Below are 23880 nucleotides of genomic sequence, written 5' to 3' on the forward strand. Positions count from 1 at the left end.
TAATCTGAAAACATTCCCTGCCCCACAATCTACTTTGATAATCCCACAGATTCTCACAATATGGGTCTGGACGCTTATACCAAAATTTTTTGACCATTGTCAATGTGACTCTCCCCTCAAATAAAGACAACAATTTTATTTGCTCATTTCACTTTCCCTAGCAAGTAATATAAATTCTCATATGGATTTGTCACACTTTTACTGGATCTTCTCCATTATCTTGTTTTTTTTCTGCTTTGACTTGTTAGGCTATTATTCTCTTACAAAACCTGAACAACAAGTTTTGTAGTATAAATAAAAGACTAATTAGTGTTTCAGGAAGTGAAAAATATGACTGTGACATTTTGCTTTAACCTCTTTACTTATTTTGCCAAGGGGTTTTATTGCTTTTGCTGATAAACCACTCAATGCTGAGCACACAGAACTAATCTATAACATTGGCCAAAACCACTGACATTAACTATGTGCTAATACCTGTGGAAGGGAGTGTGAATTCTCTTCTACATAGGCACACAGACACATTTACACAAAAAGATATTAAAGAGCTATTTTTGATTAATGGTATAATAATAATAGTGAAATATTGAATAGATTTCCTCACGAGAAGGATATCCAGCAACGAGCTCATCCGCAGATCTCCCCCATTCCCTGAAACTGTTCTCTTTCTGATGTCTTATAATTTGGTACTGATTAAACATTGGTATTTTAAAATAGTAAGCAGTGCATATTTGTTCATTTTCCCCCTCTCCCCGAACTACCTTTCTCCCAAATTCTTATTTACCAAAATGTACAGATGCATAGATAATTGGAAGTACTATGCAAAAAATAGAAAAAATTAATTTTTCATTAAAAAGCTTTTTCTATTTTTAATGTGTGGGTTTATTTGCTTTAATAGCTTATCTGAATTAGTACAAAACAAGTTACAAAAAATGCTTACCTTTCCAGCAGTAGCAAAAAACTCCCCATCTGGAGAGAATTTCATTAAACAAACTTGAGAAGCAGTTCTACGAAATAAAGACAATTAGAAATAGAAAATAAGTTTCAAGAACTTTTTCAGAACTCTAAACATTTGTTTTTCCCCTTGAACTCATGGAAGTGATTTAATTCTTATATGCAAGTGTCCGTTGTATTGTGCGAAACAACCTAAGCTTTAACAAAGTCCAGAAGGACTAGGAGGTAAACTTGTGTGCAACACATGGTTGGGGTCACACAGAAAAAACTGAAAACCAAAAAGCTATAGCTGAGGGTGCTACAATATCTAATATTCCAAAATATTGTAAGAGAAAAAACAGCTTCTAACAAATTAAACACTATGCAGATATGCTCTACTTCCACTTCACAATTGTTTGTATTTCAAATTGATTTCTGCTGTTCTATATTATCTTCCAACTTACCTGAAAGACACCTCCATTTCTCCTACTTTCTACAGTTGTAACTCAAGAAAACAAAAAGGCATAAAAAGAATAATGTAGTTAAGAAGTATCTAGAAGTAGTTTTTACATTAATGGCCACACTGGTGAAAGATGCCACACCAAAATAATCTCAACATAGCAAAAATGCGCTACATGCTTATGTTTTACTTTCATTGGAAATACCAATAAATGAGCTTCTTTTACAGGTTTTGAAGCACTGAGCTACTGCCTAAGTGACAGGCTTATTAACAGCAACAAGAGCACACAAGAATTTAATTATGCTGCACAAGCACAGTGTACATTTTCATCTTGAATTTATTAGACAGGTATACCAAGTTGTAAGGCCTAAGTCTCAGGAAGGATTAAGTTAATCATCAGATCAACAGAAGCATGATGCATTTAGTGAGTGCACTAATAACAGCAAGTCAATTGCAGAAGCTGTGCATCAAAAGAAAGTAAATTTCCACCTAGGTTTAAGCAACATTCTCCTAGTAAAGTCAATATGAAAACATTTAGGAATGCCTCTTTCAGACTTTAAAAATTATTCTGACAAAGGGTAGTACTGCAAAATCACTGTCTTGCAAACTTCTCCTTAAGAAAAACCTATTTTAAATTTAACAGAAGTACAAATGCCAGAAGTAGTACAGGCATAAAAGGTGAACTGACAAAGCAAGTTCTGTTGACCCTTTCCAGAAACTACTAGTTCAAAACTCAGCTCTCTCTCCTTCACAAAATAATTTAAAAGAGGGAAACAGGTGGAGAGCTATAAAGTTTTCTGTAAGGTGTAGGATACAAATGCAAAATATATTATTGAAGGGACAGAGGAAAAGCAGTTTCTGTATTATCTTGACTACTGCTAACATAACCCTGGATTTTAAAACCATACCCATGGCATTCTATCTACAGGCTGACTCTTCTTATTAGGCTAAGAGATGAGGATCCAAAGATGTCTCAATAAATTAAGTTTTTTCAACTTCCTTTATAAATAAGGTCCATCGTCTTCAAAGGAAAATTTTTCAGTTGTCATTTGGATGATCTTGGGATTTTAAACATATCCTTGATAAAAGCTAGGAAGTACACAGAAGCAGGAACAACTGAAGAATTAAAAAAGGATTTTTCCAGGTACATCCAACAACTAATGCTAAGTGCTTCATAAAGAACAATTTCAGGTGGGTCCTTCCAGTAAGCCACTTTGGGAGACTGCTATATGGCACACTGGTCCCGAGTGAACAGTGTACCTGATGTGTTAGAAAAGTCTTCCTAGGGAAGGACCATGATTTAAATTAACTTATAAACTGAAGAACTAAACTAAAACTCTTCTGAATGCACCAATACACTGACACAAAGTTTAAAATGATTAATCAACATGAATACAAGAACAGCATTCAGAGATACAGTACACCAGAATGCATCCATCTTTGCATGAGTGTTCCAAATATCCAGAATAAACACAGAAAAAGTAAAAGGTGTGTGAAAGGGGGCAGATGTGTGAGAAGGAAAGAAAGCTGCAGTACATTGGACATAGAAAGTAGTTTGTTTTAATCAGTCCTGCAAGCACAATAATTTTCAAACATGTACCTTTCACTTTACTTGTTGTATAAGGAACAAAGTCTACAGAGACAGTCTCAATAGCAGCCTTCCCTCAGTATTTTAGTAGTGTTCAATATAATTGAAGAACTGCCTAAGAACATAAACTACCCCAAACCCAATTACAATTTATCTTTTAACAAGAAATGTCACGTATTCAAGGGAAATATGATTCAAATTTATCACATATCAATAAAATTTTTCAGGTAACGGTATAGAATAGGATTTCACTGAATTACACTAAGTATTTAATCTGAAAGGTATGAATCAGCAAGGAAAAAAAGAATTACTTGTCTTTAACAAGTTTCTTACTTGCATTGCCAGATACACCTCCATTCTCCAAGTCCAGCATCTGTTCTTTCAGTATTGTCATTGTCAGAAGGGTTTTCCAAAGGAACATTGGACCAAAGCTGAAGACTACTAGAACCAGTCAATAGGCGAGTGCCTAAAACAAGTATTTATAACAATATAACTACAAAAAAATAGCAAAATATAGAGTACTATAGAGAGAGGGAAAAAAAACACAAACACTTTTGCAAAGCTGAAACTATAGAACAAAATATGCTATATATTATCTTAAGACCTTTTCTACAGCAAAGTTACTATAACAGCAGTGTGCCTTTTACATGTTCCCCTACATGGATATAGATTGGGTTAATCTTGCAAGATACTCTCATATATTATAAGACATTTTGATTTGAGGATCTACAGTTCAAATAGTGAAAATTAATCAAAATTTCAAAGTCACTTTCTCTAAAAGAAACACTAGAGCTACTGCAGACATCCCTCTTTCACAACAAATACTCACCATTTAAACCATGTTTTTAAACATTAGATACTGCTGAGATTAGGATAATTGAGTAAGACCAAACAGATGCACATAATATTTTGGTTCTCCTATAACAAGTGAAAAAAAGTAGATTTCATTCCACTTTGGTGTTTTTTATCATGCTAGGACAAATAAAAAATATTTTCTTTGTCCCCAAAGAACAGTGAAATTTAAATAAAAAATTAGTTGCAGTATCAAATAGTTAGGTGTTTCTTTATTCCTATTCTTACCTGTGGGATCCCAGGTTAGATTATGTGCTATTGCTTCCAGTAAAATTTGAGCATTCTTCTGCCATTGGTAATGTAACATCTGAAATTTTAAGTAATCACAAACATTAGTATTACAATGCTTCCTTCCCCTCCCATCCCCTTTTACAATAGAAATAGCATATCTTCACTGCACTCTCCAACTTTTATGAAGGATGTGTTTAAAAATACATTACTAATCTACTAAAAATGGATGAATTCTGATTTTTAAACAAAATAGCTTTCCATTAATCTGACCATACAAATAGAAGTTTCTAACTTCTTATTTTAAAAATATAGCTTGAAAAAAAATCAGCACATAAAATCATCATCAGAATCTGGGATTTTTTTAAAGGGAAGTCCAATTTTTTTTTTTTTTTAAAAAGCTAGTTCAAAAATTAACTACACTAAATGCATCTGGTGTTTGATATCAATAGTAGTGCAAGGAAACATCAATGATACTTCCCCCCTCCCTTTTTTAATATACAACAGGACAGTCAACTATCTTCAGATTTTGCATCATTACTTCATTCACTGGAACAAATTGAGGATTAAATTCACAAAATATTTATCTGGTCTGTTTTGATAATAGGTTGCAAAGTTCTGATGCTTTGAATTATAAAAGAAACTGAAATCATTACTAGTAATAATATTAAGAGCCAACAGGGTTTTTTTCTGAATTCACAGACATTTTTAAAATAAACATCCCCCACTCAAAAAATATCAAACCAATAGATACCAATAGATGTGAAAGCTAAGACATAACAACTAAATCTTTCAGAAGTTTGGTGGAAAACAGTAAGAAGTACCTGCAGATAAAGTATCTAAATGAAATATTTCTGAAGCTGTTTTTTCTGTTGTGGGGTTTGTTTTGTTAAGATCCTGAACATTCTGGTAAATGGAAGGCAGAGACAATCTTACAACAACCTAAACATGCTGGAAATTATTGCATAGAGGTTAACTGCAAGAATGAAGTAAAGAGTATTTCTTCAATTATAAAGATTGGAAAGCAAATCATGGGTGGAGAGCGATTCCTCTGTCCCTTACAGTTACTACACTAACTTTAAAGTTTCAAGCTAAGTGTACTGTTTACCAGTATAGAAAAACATTCCGGATAGATTGAACAGCTCTGATGATCAAAAAAGAGATTAGTACTTTTAAAAAGTTCATATGAGGATAGGAAGTCACATTTTATCATTATTTTATGCCACTCCTTTCCAGTGGTATAATTCCCCCCCCCCCCCCCCCCCCCAATACTAGCTATTTAATTAAGAAATAAAATACCACTGGTTTACATGTACATCAGGAACCATATGACTGAGCTGGTCATAGAAGGGAATCCACTATACAGCCATGTAAACAATTTATTAATACAGAGAGACCAAACCCCTGAAGAGGGAGACAGAAGCTCCTTGAGTAATTGCTGTCAAAGCCTCATATCAAACTGACTTTAACTAGACTCTAATGCTTCTAATAAGAGTAATCTATGGTTAAATAACTTGCTCTAAATCATATTATTAGCCAGAAATTAAGATTCTGGCCACTAATTCACTAAACCACTGTCACCAAAACTAAGAGAATAAATATTTTTCTTATTCACAGTTACAACACTGAAGTATAAGCATTTAGTCAGATATTCTAAAAAAGCTATAGCCTTTTTGAAACTATTACAGATTTGACCATGAGCATGCAGTTTCATAAACCACAGTTAAAATCAGAATTGTAAAACATCAGGACATAAAGGCTACACAGGATGCTTCAGAAAGGAATTCCTGTTGTAATGGCTATACTTTTTGGAAAACAGGGGCATGCACATCTTTTTGGATTCTGGATTATGTCAGTTATGAATTGTAGTGTTAGATAAATCAGCAATTTGAAGTATTACAGTACAAGCTATTTCTTTTAAAACTATTTCGAATAGTATGTCTTTGCCCTCCTTCTACCATTTTCACTTCCCAAGGACCATCTTATCTCTCAATTTTATTCTAGCATTAAAAGACGACATCAAAGCAATCTTCAATTTTAAAGCAAAACAGAAAAATGAGTCAGACTTTATAACTGAGTAAATTAATTAAGGAGTGATGAATTACTTACATTATGATGACTGCTGTTCTGCTTCAAGAGGCTAACTGGCTCAAAGATACAAATCACATTTCCATAAGAAGCTGCAATCTAAAGCAATTTATATTTATATGTACATAAACACACACAGAAAAACCAAGCTATAGAACAAACAAGAATAAACTGCAAATTGTTGATTCTACTTTTAACCACTCTTGTAGATAAATTTGAAGTTCACATCCCTATTCCCTTTCAATAACAGAAAAATGACATCTAGCAGAAGTCATGAAGGAAGCATTGGCAATAATAAAAATACAATTCTTTAATTACATATTAGTCCTGATGAACTACTAAGAGTACGGGTGGACAGAAGCTTTTTTTTTTTTTACATGAGATCTATTATCAATAGTGTTTCCACATTAAATTAAGTAAATACTCAAAAGAGTCTGCTGAGTTCACACTCTCAGAAATGGAACCAACATCAGTTCAGGGTACTTTTGTGGACTTCCTTGGCATAAGAACATGCTGCATTATAAAAAGTTAATTCAGAAGACTAGCTACGCAAGCTGAACACCCAATGCAGAGAACTGCAGAACAGAAGAACTACTAAAAACTACCATAAAATACTTTAAAAAAAAAGGTTGCAGCATAGTGAGCTTTAATTGGTATTTCAAAGTCTTACTCCATTAGCAGTATCAGCCACCCCAAATTTGCATTAAGATAAAATTAAGAGTATTTTATCTCAAGATATGTATATAAAAGCAAGCTTAAAAGACTTGCTAAGAAGAGCCAAAACAAGCCAAATATACGTTAAAGACCTCAGGCAGATAGCCTGAGAATGTCATCACAAGGCGCTGTTGCCTAAAACTACTCTGAAACACAGATTTACAAAAATGAAGGAGTTTGCATAGGTCATGTATAATGGACATCCTACATTCTGAAGCGATGCTTGATGTTAAAAGGAGCACAACTCCAGTTCTGATATGCTATAATAATAAATTTCCTATTTCTGTGAAATTCTGGGTCAGAAAGTATTCACAATTTTCCTTGAACAGCATTAGTCAGTCACTTTATACATTTTGATTTCAGCATCAGCCTAAACTGTCATACTTAAGTTGTTAATATTATTTACAGATCCATTACAGATGTACATGATCTGTACATATGTACAAATCCATGCAGATCCTAAAGTCCATAGAGCTGTAGCTTCAAGAGAAACCCTCTGCATTAAAAAAACCAGTTAAATAAGTTTCTGTCACACTAACAACCTAAACATCAGCCTGACCCAAAAATGCCAAGAATAATATTATCACAGTTGCAAAATGCCTGAAGAAACTTTTTCCTTACATCTCAGGCCAATATTTGCCCTCTCTAACTCTCTTTAACTACCTCACTTATTTTATTCTCATAATTCCATTCCACACCCTAACAGCAAGAGATAAGATTTGTCCTTTTTGCTTTTTTTCCAAGTGTGGACAGTTCTTCCATTTTTTATTATTTAGTGGGTTTTTAAGACAAACTAACATTAGCATGCCAAAATGCTAAACTAATAGTGACCACAGCAACTGCTACCCCCTGAAAGTTTCCACAGGCTTCCACAATGATACAGCCACTCAGACTAGTATTCACTGAGCAGCATGCCACCAAAAAGAATAACGCAAATTTGTGTTGAAGAATTTCCCAAACACCACAATAATCACCCAGCCATCAAACAAATGTCTGTTGTAGTTCCAAGACCTGTTACTAGAAATAAGATGTGCAGAGAACCCTTCCTGACTTGTAAGAGAGAGGTTACAGTCATTCCTAATAATAGACAGTGATAGTGAGTGCACCCTCAGCACATTTGCAGGTAACAGCCAGATGAGTGGTGCAGTAGATTCACTTGAGGGAAAGGATGCCATCCAGAGGGACCTTGACAAGCTTGAGGAGTAGGCCCATGTGAACCTCATGAAGCTCAACAAGGACAAGTGCAAGGTCCTGCACCTTGGGCAATCCCCAGCATCGCCACAGACTAGCAGAATGAATGGATTGAGAGCAGCCCTGCAGAGAAGGACTTGGGGGTACTGGTGGACAAAAAAACCCCCGAAAAAACCAACCAAACAAACCAAACTCGAACACGAGCTGGCAATGTGTCCTTGCAGCCCAGAAAGCCAATTGCATTCTGGGCTACATCAAAAGAAGGGCAGCCAGCAGGGTGAAGGAAGTGATTCTCCCCCTCCAGTGAGGCCCTGCTGGGAGTACTATATCCAGCTCTGGTGTCCCCAGCACCAGAAAGACACAGACCTGTTAGAATGGGCCCAGAGGAAGGCCACAAAAATGATCAAAGGAATGGAGCACCTCTCCTATGAAGGCTGAGAGTTGGGGTTGTTCAGCCTGGGGAAAAGAAGGCTCCAGGGAGACCTTATTGTAGCCTTTCAGCATTTAAAGGAGACTTACAAGACAGATGGAGAAAGACTTTTTACCAAGGCTGGACTTGACAAGGAATAATGGTTTTAAACTAAAAAACAGTAGATTTAGATGAGAAAAGGCAGAAATTTTTTTACAATGAGGATGGTGAGACACTGGAACAGGTAGAGAAGCTGTAGGTGCCCCATCCCTGGAAACATTCAAGGTCAGGTTGGATGGGGCTTTGAGCAACACAATCTAGTGACAGATGTCCTTGCCCACCATGGGGGAAGATTCGGCTAGATCATCTCTAAAAGGTCCCTTCCAACCCAAACCATTCTATGACTCCATAATTCTTGCACTGGCATATAAGAATAAAGCATCAGTCCTTAGGGCAACAACTTTGTCCACCCTCACCATTTTGTTCAATGTAGGAATATAACTGGCAGCATCAGGTTCTCATTTTATAAAGTTTTAGCATACTCCAAATAGTTTCTTCATACATTTATGCTTTTCTCCACCAGGCCTCCATATTACATAGAAGCCCTCAACATTTTTCTCATTCATCAGTATGTCTGCAACTCGTACTAAGTTGCATTATCATTCACTACCAAACAGCAAAAATAAAACAATCGCAGCTCCTTTTAAAAAGAGCCACAGACTGCCTAGTAAAAATCAAACAAAACCACTCCACCCTAATATAGTGTCCTGGTTTCAGCTGAGACAGTTTTCTTCATAGTAGCTGGTATGGGACTATGTTCTGGATTTGTGCTGAAAACAGTGTTGATAACACAGGGATGTTTTCATTCCTGCTGAGCAGTGCTTACACAGAGCCAAGGCCTTTTCTGCTCCTCACACCACCCCACCAGCGAGTGGGCTGGGGGTGCACAAGGAGTTGGGAGGGGACACAGCTGGGACAGCTGACCACAACTGACCTAAGCGATTCTGCATACCTCATGACATCATGCTCAGCATATAAGGGGCTAGGGGAAGAAGGAGGAAGGTATTCGGATTGATGGTGGTTTTCTTCCCAAATCTGTTATGTGTGATGGAGCCCTGCTTTCCTGGAGATGGCTGAACACCTGCCTGCCCATGGGAAGTGCTGAATGAATTCCTTGTCTTGCTTTGCTTGCATGTGTGGCTTTTGCTTTACTTCAATTGTCTTTATCTTAAACCATGAGTTTTCTTGGTTTTACTCTTCTGATTCTCTCCCCCATCCCATTGGGGGTAGGAGAAGTGACCCAGTGGCTGTGTGGTGCTTAGTTGCCAGCTGGGGCTAAACCGTGGCACATACATGAAATTATAAACTCTGGATTCTAAACTGTGCCTTCATACTCAAAATAATTAGTAGTTCCACTTATGAAGAAAAGATTTCTTATTTTAAAATGTCTGGTTTTACTTACCATTTTTCTACAGGTAACCTATTAGCATGTCAACTAACTGAAATTTTTAATTAGTACCTACATTTTTCTTTGACATCAGTAAAATAGTTTGTTCCATAAAGAAAACACTTTGTATAAACACTTGTAAATATAAACATATATATACATGCTTCCTTGGGATGATTAAAAATTCTCATCTATTTTTTTTGCACTCATCTCATTCTTGGAGACAGAGAATTAAGTTTATCTCCAAAACTAGACTAGGAAGAGAAAAGATGGTGCCATGTTCCCCCCACTCTTCAAAGCCAAGGGAAAGGTGGGTCATACATGAACTAAACTGTTGCTACTTCAAAGTAGCTTCACACAAAGCACTAGCTTCCCAATAAGCTAGAATGAGATTTAGGGATCAAGAATGGAGAAAAATTTCAACCCATTACTTTCGTAACTAGAAAATAACTCTTACAAACCAATTCTGTCATCCAAGGGGAGAGTGACAGAGATCCTTCAAAAAGAGTAAAGGCCAGCTATTATTGAGAAAATGCTTGACAGCAGTTCCCCATAAAGTAAACAAAGAGGTACATAATTTGTAAGCTACAAATTGTAACTGGATGCTTTCTAGAAAGATTAAAAATTGCAGCCTAAATAAGCTGCATTGTTGGCATTCTGCTTCTTCCTATAGATTTTAAACAAAGAATAATCTGGAAGTAAACTGAAGAGAAATCTGTGTGTCAATACAGATGAAAAAGCTGCAAGAAGAAATTCTATCCTTGCAACAGTGAACTGGAAATGTATTGATCAGTTCATTCAATAAGCAGATTTGTAGCCATTCACTGCTTAGTATTTCAGGATTCTGCAAATACATCTCATCTAATTGCTAACAGAAACAATACCAACTTGCAGAATCAAAATGACTACATAAGTCTCCTTAAGAAACAAAAAATTCTGAAGCTTAGTAAGCTTGATCATTTGATATATTCAAGTGTGTTAATTTACAATTCAAAGACAGTTCATCATTTAAATGCATACAAAACTACTATTGTGCAGTTAAGATGACCTTGCAAATACACAAACAAATTTTATAAGAATAACTGTGATACGTGATTTGTATGTGTATTTCACCATCTATTAATAAATGGCTAGTGAACTCAAAAAAACTTCCTAGTTAAGAGCCGCCAATGGAGAAACACATGCACTCTTTATGGTTATGAGGTACCAGAGACACAGAGAAGAACATTTCCTCATTTTCATTTATGCTCCTTCGCTACCATTGCAAGAGTTCATCACTCAAACATTAGAAAGCAGGAACAGAGAGTGGCTGTGGATCATCATCAGACTTCATATGGAAACATGAACTGGTTTCCATGAAGAGGTCTTGTCTCAGGATGGACACCAGAATCTAACCAAAGCTCTTATCAATTCATAAGACTTGTAGTGATGTGTAGAAGGCTCACATTATCTCTTCACTAGGACAGGCTTAAAGAAAGCAACAAAAAACCCTCATAGATGAGCCAGCATGGACCCAGACACAGTTCTTACTGAATTGGTGAATAGCTTTATCACACTGTAACATCCCAATGGATAGAGTTACCTAGTTATTCCTTCTTTATTGTGACAGAACAACTAAGACAGACCTCTATAAAAAGCACTTGAAACCTAAGAGTGTCTAAAATACAACATTTTTGATCCAGTTTACCTACATAAAACAAAAAAGCGCTGAGAATTCAAGAAAGCAAGACCCTGTCCAACAGCAGTTTCAAACCTTTATGAGCTGCTTGAAAAGGATGTCATTTTTCTGGATGACCTGAAAGTGATTTTTGTGGAAGGACTCATCTGCTGCCAGCCACTAACATGTCAAAGCATGTCGATGACATACTCACTATGGCTTCACACTATTGGGCAAGTTTCCTTTGCTTTCACTTTATTCATCTTTTGTTCAATTTTTGCTATCTCCTCTATCTAGCCCTCTGCATATCTATATCTTCCTGTGCAGCCCTGTATATCTTCTACAATCTCATATCTATGGTTACTATTTCATGTTTACTGTGCTTCATATCACAAATAAAGACATGAAGCAAGCAGCCATTAGTATTCACTCTTCTGTATTTGCTTTAACTTGCAAGTATCCATAGCCTTGAGAAGATGCTTAACATGACACTGCTAGCACATTATTAGAAATGCTGCTATACATACCTTCCCCTGTTGCATTGAACAGTCCACACATCCCACCTGAATGTTTCCATGTTTTGCTCCAGGGATTATCTGCAATCTTTCAAAGTCAGTCCCCAACACCACAATATCACATCCTGATGCATATGCCTAAAAGAGAAACAAAAATTAAACAAAGCTTTAGCTATTTACAGCATATCAGTGAAGTATGAAACAGCATAGTCCACATATCATAACCATGTAGAACACTATAGACAGAATTACAGAGGTATTTGCAGAAATCAAACAGATGCCTGCATTTTAAATCAAGGAACAGAAGTGGCAAATTACTCTTCCTCCATGCTTAGAAGTGCATCACAACATTTGCGTAACAAGCAAACAGAAGTTCAAGATACAAAAGGCAAAAAAGACTGAGTTGATGAAAACATCTAACAGAAAAGAAAAAGCATGAAGAACAAAGTTCATGGAAAGTATGAAAAAGTAATATATTTCCTAGACTGGAGACAGAGGCATTTAAAAATATTTTTTTTAAAAGGGGGACTAGAACTCAGGAGCTAACATGGTACAAAGCATTCAGTAAGGAATTCAGCAAAGGAAAAATTGATAAGGGTAACAGAATGAAGCTTAGTTATAGAAAAGCAAAGCTGTGCTTTCAGACTTGTTGAGTCTCCTGTTACTTGCATTCCATGAATTAATTTTATTTTCTCTTAAATATATCATGTCACTAAGTAATTTGATATATCTAACACATTCACAGACCCATCTGACTTGAGTACTGCAATGTCCAACTCAAAATTTCTTCCTATCTTTATGCAAGTTTTGTTAGAAACTGAACACAGATTAGAATGGAGAGAAAGACTAACACTGGAGAAACCTATGGAAACCACAGTGAGCAGAATCATACAATAAGAGTAAGGATATAGCATTCAAGGATTAAAGTCCTAGAACAAGGAATGCATATGCATTAAAGGAAGCCAGCAACAAAATTAAGAGCATAAAAAAATAGTATCCTGTTAGACAACAATAAGAGGGCCAAAAATGCCATTTTAGTTGGCCCAAACTTTCAAGAACAGAACAGCCTCACAAAAACCGCAGATGGAAGATTTCCATATATTGACATAAATACCTTACAACCAACCCTACTAATTTCTAGTGTATTAACTAAAAACACTTTTGACTTGAAAAAAGCAGAAAAATTGAATGGTAGATTTACAAATTTGAAATCTGATGATCATGTTTTCAGATGTTTCAGCCAAGCCTGACCTAGACTATCATAGTATTACACACATTAAAATAAAAAAAATAAAAATTATGGATATTTTGGTCCAAAGATAATTTTTCCCACAAAGGACTCAAAAAACACAAAACAATCTTACTCAGAAGACTGCAATCTCCATTCTCAGCCAATAGTTATTACTTTCCAACCAGCAGACCACCAGCCACTCTTAAAATAACCCTATAATTGAAAATGCTGTCTAGAATGCTTGTGCAGACTAAATATAACCATATATTTATTTACGATCATTTATTATTGGTCAGGGTTTTGAGCCCCTTCCCGTCCCCTCTTCAGCTTCAAGAAGAGGTTCAAGCAGTGTAATTCCTCCTGTCAAAAGAGCAGGATTTATTACAGATTGACATATTAAACCGCAGGATCCAAAGTAGTCTGATTTAAAATTTGTTACAAAAGAGGAGATTGAGTACTATTTTTTGTTCAAGTGTTAAAGTGATTCTTTTGACATCACAATGACATGAACTTCGGACCTGTTCCTCACAGAACACTTTTTTCTTTAGTTAAAAACCATCTCACCTGGTGACTCACTGATTAAGTCCTTAATCCAGCAGGCAAAGGTTATTCCAAAGTAACATATATACAATTTTTCCCAAAGCCATTTTGTTGAATTTACTGTTCCATGTGGAGGCAATTTTAAGAAAATTGCTTCACTTTAAAAAGATAACATGGCTTTACTAAAAATGTCTTCAAAAGACTGAAGTGCCAAAGACTGTATGAAGCCCACTTGCTCTTCTGTATGCCCTTCTAGGCCTCATCCACACTTTATAGATTCAATATGGACCCATCTGGTTCTCTCCATTTCTAGCTTCACAGGCAAGTCTGAGATCACATAGTGCCACACCACAATATTCCCACCACGGTGAGCAAGAACTAGCATATACAGTAACACATACCATTAGCAGCGATCCTGAAGTTAATAAACTAACCGTTTTAATGGTATCAAGAACTCAACCAATTTTAACATATATCAAAACCCTGAGTACACTTGGCATTTTGCACCGGAAGAACGCAAGAGTAGCTATCAAACACTACACACTGAAGCCTCTAGGAACTGGCATATTCATCAACGTATCAGAAACAAGGACTTAAAATAGTATCAGAACTCAGTCTATCTCCTGCTAACCCAGGCTCTGGTGGGCAGCACCGGCCCAAAGAGGTATGCGAACATCCTACACTTGCTATTTCCTGGAAATGTCCCCTCCATGAAAGCAAATTCTTGTCCAAGAGTTATAGCTCCTCCTCCCTTTTGCTATGTTTAAATATCACTATTATTTTATGTTTAATAATAATTTCTTGCCCAACTTCATATGCTGTGTTTAAAAAAAAAAGCTTGTCAAATTGGGGATGAACTTTCCGAAGAAAAGTTGGGGAGTATCTTCTCATCATAGCAGTTCTCAGTTCTAACAAATAACTAAAAGTGCACTCGTAAGAATCCAGACCGGGGTGGGGGTGAGAGGAGTGCTGTGGTGGGTTGACCCTGTCTGGAGGCCAGGTGACCCCCAAAGCTGCTCTATCACTGCCCTCCTCAGCTGGGCAGGGGAGAGAAAATATAACAAGAAGATTCTGGGTGGAGATCAGGACAGGGAGAGATCACTCACCAATTACCGTCATGGGAAAAACAGACTACTTGGGGAAATAAATTTAATTTATTAGCAATCAAATCAGAGTACGGTAACGAGACATAAAACCCAAATCTTAAAACACCTCCCGCCACCCCTCCCTTCTTCCCGGGCACAACTTCATTCCCCATTTCTCTCCCTCCTCCCCGCCAGTGGCACAGGGGGACGGGGAATGGGGGTTGTGGTCAGTTCATCACACGGTGTCTCTGATGCTCCTTCCTCCTCAGGGGGAGGACTCCTCACACTCTGCCCCTGCTCCAGCCTGGGGTCCCTCCCACGGGAGACAGTCCTCCACCAACTTCTCCAACGTGAGTCCTTCCCACGGGCTGCAGTTCTTCACCAACTGCTCCAGCGTGGGTCCCTCCCACGGGGTGCAGACCTTCAGGAACAGACTGCTCCAGCGTGGGTCCCTCCCACGGGGTCACAAGTCCTGCCAGCAAACCTGCTCTGGCCTGGGCTCCTCTCTCCACAGGGCCACAGGTCCTGCCAGGAGCTTGCTCCAGCATGGGCTTCCCAGGGGGTCACAACCTCCTTTGGGTACCTCCATCTGCTCTGGCCTGGGGTCCTCCACAGGCTGCAGGTGGATATCTGCTCCACTATGGACCTCCATGGGCTGCAGGGGGACAGCCTGCCTCACCATGGTCTTCTCCAGGGCCTGCGGGGGAATCTCTGCTCTGCTGCCTGGAGCACCTCCTCCCCCTCCTTCTTCAGTGACCTTGGTGTCTGCAAAGTTGTTTCTCTCACATCTTCTCACTCCTCTCTCTGGCTGCAAATACTCCTGTTTTGGTTTCTGTTTTCCCTTCTTAACTCTGTTATCTCAGAGGCCCTACCACTGTTGCTGATGGGCTCAGCCTTGACCAGCAGCAGGTCCATCTTGGAGCCGGCTGGCATTGGCTCTGTCGGACACAGGGGAAGCTTCTAGCAGCTTCTCACAGAAGCCACTCTATAGCCCTCACCACCACGAAAACCTCGCCATGCAAACCCAACACATGTGCCCTTTTAAAATCTTATTCTTAGCAGAAAAGATATAGTCATTCCAATCCTTACGTTCTACTTGTCTACATTACCTGAAAAAAATTGATATTCGGGGAAAAAAAAAAAAGAATCGCTTCTGACATCAGTTTATGCAGATGGATAAGATCATACTAGGTCACATTGACCTCCCAATCCCCAGTAAGATACAGAACCACTGACTAGCTCATAAGCCTGTACAGCTGATCTGTCCCCAAAGAGGTAGGAAGAAAAGAGAAAAGCATTTTCAAAGAGCTTCCAAATATAACTACAGCCAAGCAGAAGGATGATGACTTGGAGGTTATTTTTGACGTTTACTCAGTGTTTGCCTGCAGGAGAACCACAATTTCAAAGACAAAAGGCAAGGGATGCAGAGGGGAAGGAAGCAATATACTGCAAAGAAAAAAAAGCATCTGAATAGAAGGTAATTACTTTGTCTGGCAAATGAAACTGCAACAGGGTCCCTTTCCTACTGCTGCCTACCATCCCAACCCCATTTTACCTCACACTGATGAGACACTTTGGGAGGGAAGCTTGAGTGCTCCCCTCCTCCTAAGGTGTCCTTCCTTTGGCTCTTTGTGGTCCCCTCTGCAACTCGTCCATTGGACTGTCTCTGTGCAGAGAAGTCACATCCTCATACACAACCACTGGAACACAGACTCCAGATCTGAATGAGGTTTCTAAGCAGCAGTAGCCTATAAAAAGACATTTCTCTCAAACAAGAGCACAAAACTTTACACATACATTTTTTTCAGCTCAGAAAATTGTATGAGGTATTTTAGCATAGTGTAATGGAAGTCAGTAGTCAGGAGTAAGAGTCTCTCAGATACAACAAAAATTAATTCTGCCTACCCATCAACTTTATCTATTTTTTACTGCAAGACTTGTCCAGAATAGTTCATACATCACTCATGAAACAAGCTACTGAGACTGCATTTTTATAAGCTATGGAAACTAAGAAAAAAGGTAATTCAGGTCTTCTACCGTGTGTAGGGCAAGAAGCAATTTCAGAGTATAAGCATTTCTCAGTCTCTTATCTATACTCTTGTCTACATTACCTGGCCCTTCGTGGGGGGAGGGGGAGCAGGGCAGCAAAATGCTGCCATACAGTTCAACTAGGAAAGAATTCCTAAATATATATTAATTTTTAAAAAATAATAAAGTAAAAACCCCACACACCACACAAGCCAAGATGCCCCTAAATGATTTTGACAAGCCATAAAATCATTTCACCTTAAGAATGTCCTAGAATACTTACAAGAAAGTTGTCTTTGCACAATGGGACAAGCAGATTATGTTGATATTATCACGTTCTTGGAATGTTTATTAAACAATGCTTTGTTCTTCTGTTACACAAATAAACAAGGTAGAACTAGTTCAAGCTGCATGAACATGGATTTCACTAGCTGTTGACATAGCAAAAAAAGCATGAAACTAGCAAGCAAAAGATGTTTCAGGCTTGTGAAAATAAATGTGATTTTGCATGCAGTACTAGGTTTTCACACAGTTACTATCCATTCTTTTAATCAGATATCAGCTCTTATTTCTAATATTGTATTTCTTTGGAGAAGATTACAAGATACTTTAACAATAACGGTACTTTAGGAGCATGTAAGTTTTAACAGAAAATAGTACAGACAATTATGTGAACTATTCTCATTTCTTCCTGAAGTGAAAGCCTGATATATACAATTTTCAAAAACAGAGAATGGTACTAGCAAATCAGACTCTATTCTCCACAGAAGAAAAGAAAACGAGCAGGGGTCTTGACCTTTTACATACCACAGCACCTCTAAAGCAATTATTTCCCTTATACTCAACCCTCTTTATATATTTATTCTATGTACTGACATACAAAGCTCTTGCCATAGTTTGTGACAGCTACATAAGAACTGACACATTATCTTGCACCACTTGCACAAACTTTATTTAACCTACATCTTTTACATGAAGGGCACAAATACACCTACCATAAATTGTCAGCTGTTATCCACAGATGAATGCAGTAATATGCGTGTGCACATATACACATGTATAAAGTTATGTGTATATATATATATAAACACATGCAAATATATACAGGATGAACACACAGACTAGAAAGAGAATACAGAACTCTGCACTGGGCTCAAGGTCACACAGAGCCACCTAGCCAAAGCAGACCAAGGGACTGCATTTGACATTTCACAGTAACTTGTTTGGAAATGTTTTTTCCCCACTACAGCTATCAGTATAACAACCCACATTACCTTTTGCTTCTTTTGTTTCGCAACTGATTAAGTTGCTGTACCAGAGGTAATTCTCAAGCCACATCAAGACCATTTTTATCACTGATGGGTCTCAAGGATTCTTATGTCCCTTGCAAATGAAATGAAGCAAGTCCCAAAGGTCAGGATGCCAGGGCTCAGAATCAAATTGATGGATTAAAAAGATTTTCTTGAAATTCTGTAAGAGCTATATGTTTCTATCACATTCGAAAGTGGAAGCTTACAATAGGTATTTTTACAAACTTTACAACCATTATACCTCAGGAAGGATTCATTTCCCAGTTTAAAAAAAATAAGCTATTCCTAGGAAAAGCATTAGACTCATTACCAAAAAAATATAAAAACTAATCTTTATTAATTACATCAGGTGCCTGCTTCTTCTGCTGGATTGAGCACATAAACATAATAAATTCTTAGTCTGCAATCGCTAAATAGTGCTTAGATGCAACACAAATAGGCATAGGTAGGAGAGGAATATTTCTTTGTGTTTCACTTCTCTTATTCACCCCCCATCACTTCCTCTTCTAAGAAAAATTTACAACAAAGGTCATTCCTATGAAAAGTGAAGACAAAAATTAAAGGCAAATAAATCTAGTAAGCAGGTGATATTGCAATAATATCTGTACTTTTCTCCTTTGTACAGGATGGTCTAAATCAAAAAGCACAGTGACCATGAACCACATCGTACCTCAGGGAATTACTCTATTAAAAAAATCTCACCCATGGAGATATAAATTTGCACTACTCTTTTTAGCATGGTCTCTCCCCACCCCCATTATGGTATCAAATAGATACACTAGCTTAAGTATTACATTTAAATATCTTAATCAAAGAAATTTTTATTAAATAAGAGGATTAATTAAATTTAAGAAATACTCTTATCACACTTGAAAAAAAACCCAACTTTTTAATCTACCAAAAGTACCTGAACTTATATACCTGTTCAAGTGAAAAATTGATTGGCCATGCACTTAGAATCAAGTCTCACTGAAACTACGCTTTTCATTGAAATGTAAAGAGGTTTTGGGTTTTTTTGTATTAATTCAGCTAAAAAACCAATTCATTTCTCAAGTTCAGAACAGGTTAACTGGAACATGGAAAAAAAAAAAGTATCGAAAAGGTTTCCTTCCCTTTTCTAAATCACAATCAAGAAGCAGGTGTAAACAGTGTAACTTCTTGAGTGACTCTTATGACCAGTCAGTTAATTTTCTTGACTTATCGATACACATGGAGTTCTAAATACAAAGAAAATGTCAAGTATTTTCTAGACAGATAAGTAACAATTTTATTAAGCCAAAATTTTACAAAGCTGGAAATCTTTATATCATAACCCAGTATCTTCAGAAAATTCAGTGTGGTCTTGATCGAACTACACAAAATCACATTTTCCAAGTGCTTTTCAACTTAACATTTGAAGTTCAGTTTTATCAATCATACAAAGCAAGTTTCAAGTCCGGCATGAGTTTAATCACACGCAGAGAGGAAATCTGTCCAGAAAAGATTCTGGTTGCAATGAAATAAACCATGAAATTTTCTTTTTACTTCTGAAAACAATTGCTCTTTTGTGACTACCATTATCAGTCTTGGGACTTGTCCTTATAAAGTTGCTACTGCTCACAGTTGGGTTTTTTCCTCTCCTCTGGTACTTGGAAAAAAATTTCACAGAGGTAGATCTGAGTAAGCAAAAATGTACAAAGCCGAGCAATCACAAAAGTGATATCAGTGTTCATTACCTAGTAACTTAAATACAACTTCAGTATTAACTAGTACAGCAGCATCCTATGTGATGAACTTATTAAACAAATGGGATTTTTACTCAAATATTTCAGATGTGAAAGCAACCAAAAAAAAAAGGAAAGTATGTATTCCACTGTGGACAAGTACATGGAAAATAAAAGAATTTTACTTCAGGAGAAGCACATAAAGAATAAACAGTAAAGTTCTAACTTCTGAGGGCTGAGTTCTCAGTCTCAGTCTTTTAGTGTACCATACTTTATGCTCTCAGCAGATAAATAACAGGCATGCTTCTTACGATATCTTGATGCTTATGAGCCTTTTTCTATATATAAACAAAAGACATGTCAAAAACTATAAGTGTTCTCTCCAAGAAAGCTTAAGTTCCACTTGACACTTCACATCCTAAAAAAAGAAGGCCAGAAAAACAAACCTGCGCATGATTAGGACAAGTATTTAAAATATCATCTTAAAACAGAACTGCAAAACCTATTCAAGAAGATGCATGGAATTCAGTGGGTACAGGTACTTTTTACGAGTTTCACTTCCAATTTTTCCAGAGTTTAGGAAAAGAATCTGTTGGGTTTAGCTTAAAACTCTAATATTTTAAAACTTCTCACCTTAAATATTCAGTACAGCATATCAGACAATATTCTGAACCATACTGTATCTAAATAAAAATCAAGGTATTACAGACCAAGTTCTCTTGTCAGACAAGGTTAACTCCCCTGACCTGTACTGTAGATAACCCTGAAATATCAACCCCTATGAGTTCTCAGTCATGAAAATTGGAAGGATAGAAGTTTGCCAAGACACGTTTCTTCCATTTCTAAGATATTACTGAACAGTATTTGTATTTATTAATGCTTATATCATGACTTCAGATATGGGAAAACTGCCCATTTTTCTTGTTGGATTTTCTACAGGTTAAGTCCACCATTGCTTTCCAAAAAGGGAGAAATTCACTTTGGTACCTTTCATTTCTTAATCCTTCTGAGTAATCTTATAAACTTACCATAAAATTATAAAGTGAGTAAAAGCAACAACAACAATAAAACCCAACAAGAAACTGAAGCAGTCAAGGATATTTCTGTTAGCAGTTTTAAATTTCAGGAAAAGTAATCCTTCCAGGGAAAAGGACATAACAAAGAAGAATGTGTCTGTAGGAAACATTGTTACTAAAGTTAAGTCAAAATAGCTCTTGTAAGAAAGAGAGCATAGAAACAGTTACTGAAAACTACACTTCCCAATCACTCCTTTCTCCTCAAAGAGAGATTCTTACTCTTCCTGTCCTATTGGAATACTCCTGTTGGGGAGCTCTAACACTTTTGATAAGTTAGGCCATAACAGGCAGAGAACACATCGGTGACATTAATAACTCAACTATAACTATTTCCCTCAAAAAAAGAATGATACCAAAATGGGAAACTTACAAGAACACACTTTAAAAGCTTACTAGCATTTCACTGCAAAGCAAACCTCCTTGACTCTTACCAAATGGTTTCCCATCACTGGTGGGTCTTTTAACACTTCTGGATATGTAAAACCAGAAAGTTTGGCACAGTTGGAATTTGAAGTCCCAGCTGCTGCAGTTTAAGACATCTTCCAACACAAACTTATTTACAGGATTCATCTTTTTGGAAGGAAGTACATCACCGGAACAGGCTGTAGATAAATGGACTTTGCAAAGCCAGCCTAACTCCGAGGAAGCAGCTGACTGTACCCCACCTTTCCAGCATTGACACTGCATGGCTGCCACAGAGTGAAGTTGCAAGCAGCCATCTGAATTTAACTGTGTACACCATGCAGGACGGAAGAAAAAGTTTCTGAATTCTTGCATTTGTATCTATCTATCATTTCCCTATCAACTCAAAACCACACTACGCTGTAATTAGGGGAAGCCAGAAAAGGTAAGGTCAAAAATACTCAAACATGGTGCACTGAGAATCTTTGTTGTGTCTTACTTCATTCCTCATCAGCCCAAAACAGAAGGCAGGACAAGTATATTTCAGAGGGAGTGTGGCATGAAAAACACAACAGAAGTCTGTTTACAAAACAAAAGTGAAAGGGAGGTCAGGGAACACTAAAAAAAGGCTTTAGCCTTTACTAAATACTGCAAGTGGTTTTTCTTCACTCTTAAGCATAAATATAGACAGGTAGTTCAAAAATGGCTTTAAGATTTTAACACTAAGGCACCGTATCACAAGTTCTTCTTCAACTGTGACCAGTAAGGATTGCAATTACACATCTGACAGGGAGCAAGTGCCGAAATTCCCTTCCACAGAAAGTCGCATGTACCGGCTGACGTTTATGTAATGTTTTATCAAAGCCACCATATTCCTGCGCTTGCAAACGCCCCTAAGAGCGGCATGTGCCTGCCTGCCCCTGCCGGGGGCACCGCACTGGCCCCGCGCCCCGTCCATCCCTGCCCAGCCCAGAGAGGCCGCCCGTCCCGCACCTCCGGGCTCGGCAACTGCCGCCGCTCCGGGAAAGTTTTGCACGCCTGCCTTCCACCCTCAGCCCCGGGCAGGCCCCAAGCAGGTGTGCCGCAGGGAAGCCCTCTCCCGGCGGCGAGCAGTGCAGCTACCGGCCGACGACGTTACCGGGGACTAGCCGCGCAGCTTCAAGGGCTGGCTGCCGCGCCTGACGCAGCCGCTTTCGGCGCCGGGGACCGCGGGCCCGGCGGAGGCACCTGGGCCCCGGCGAGGAGCTCACCGTGAAGGGCTGGTCGTGCAGGCTCCCCACGGAGAAGCAGTTGTCCCCGGGGTTCACAGCCCCCGTCAGCACCTGGTGCAGGTTCATAGCGAGAGACAGCCGCCGGCCCCTGCCGCTCGGCCGCCGCTCGGCCACCCCTCGTCCCGCGGGCAGCGGAGGAGGTGATAACACATACTGCGAGGCGGAGCCTCGCTGGGAGGGCGGGACGGGGCGGGGCGGCGCAGTGCCCCTGCCACCGGCCGCTCCCCCTGCCAGCGGCCGCACCGCCTTCCCGCTCCTGCCTCCGCGGCCGCGCCGCCCCAGCTCTCGCGAGAGCCCGCCCCGGCGGCGTCACCGCCGCCGCCCGCCCCCAACCGCACGACCCCGCTCCCTCGGCCGACCCCCCACGCCGCCCGGCCGGTTCCAGTCGCTGCGCATGCGCGCCGGCCGCCACAGGCGACGCTAAGGGGGGGCGAGGGGGCGGGTCCTGACTGCGCATGTGCAACCGGCCCCCGCCGCGGGGGCGGGGCTGGGGCTGGGATTGGGGCCTCACGTCAGGGCAGGCTAGGCTTAGAGGGCGGTTGGGTCCTGTGGCGCTGCCCGTGGTCGATAGGGCAGGCTGTGGGTAATGGTAGCTCACTGATGAATTTAATTTTGTTATTAAAATAGCCTTGGAAAATGCTGCCTTGGCCTGGTAGCAAGGGCATCGATGTGGCTGACCCAGGGGGTGGGCTGAAGGAGTGGGCCTCAAAACTTGTCAAGCTTGCTCCTCCTGCTCCCGCCTCGCCACAGCAGACCCCGGTGTCGTCAGTAACCCTTACAAGAGTCAATAACCCCAAATGCGTCCCCTTCTAGCCTACATATTTTTACAAGCGGAGGGACTTGGCTGCAGCCTTTCCACAGGACATCACAAGAGGAAGCATCTGGTGATGGGAGACATGGTTCCCTGAGACTTGGGAAGCAAAGACGACATTTTCCTGGGACACCAGATTAGCTGTAGGCAACTGGGTTTTTCACCTTCCTCATAACATGAGAGAGCCATCTAGATGGGTATAGCTTTACAGGCAACTTAAGAGCAGGATCAGTGGAGGCCAGTTTGGGCCAACGAGATGAGATAAGGTCAAGCCAGGCCCAAGTGTGACAGGCAGTCTAACCTGCATATTTGGTGACAGGAGGATCTTCAGATCCGTCCTATCA

At 39.0% G+C, this 23880-nt stretch overlaps 1 protein-coding gene across 5 annotated transcripts in view; it reads right to left on the reverse strand.

Annotated features, from left to right (window-relative positions):
- DMXL1 (Dmx like 1) overlaps positions 1 to 22874 on the reverse strand; it is an 80188-nt gene extending 57314 nt beyond the window's left edge. For all 5 annotated transcript variants that reach the window (XM_054809834.1, XM_054809838.1, XM_054809837.1 and 2 more), the window contains exons 1-6: positions 22705 to 22874; positions 12092 to 12217; positions 6168 to 6245; positions 4059 to 4137; positions 3312 to 3444; positions 938 to 1004 (exon numbers count right to left, since the gene is read on the reverse strand). In XM_054809834.1, the coding sequence (XP_054665809.1) occupies positions 938 to 1004; positions 3312 to 3444; positions 4059 to 4137; positions 6168 to 6245; positions 12092 to 12217; positions 22705 to 22791 (570 nt within the window). In that variant the 5' untranslated portion in view covers positions 22792 to 22874. The remainder of the gene's footprint in view (positions 1 to 937; positions 1005 to 3311; positions 3445 to 4058; positions 4138 to 6167; positions 6246 to 12091; positions 12218 to 22704) is intronic.
- Between the last annotated feature and the right edge of the window lie 1006 nt (positions 22875 to 23880).

This window comes from Grus americana, chromosome Z (genome assembly GCF_028858705.1).
Source record: "Grus americana isolate bGruAme1 chromosome Z, bGruAme1.mat, whole genome shotgun sequence".
NCBI classification, from domain to species: Eukaryota; Metazoa; Chordata; class Aves; order Gruiformes; family Gruidae; genus Grus; species Grus americana.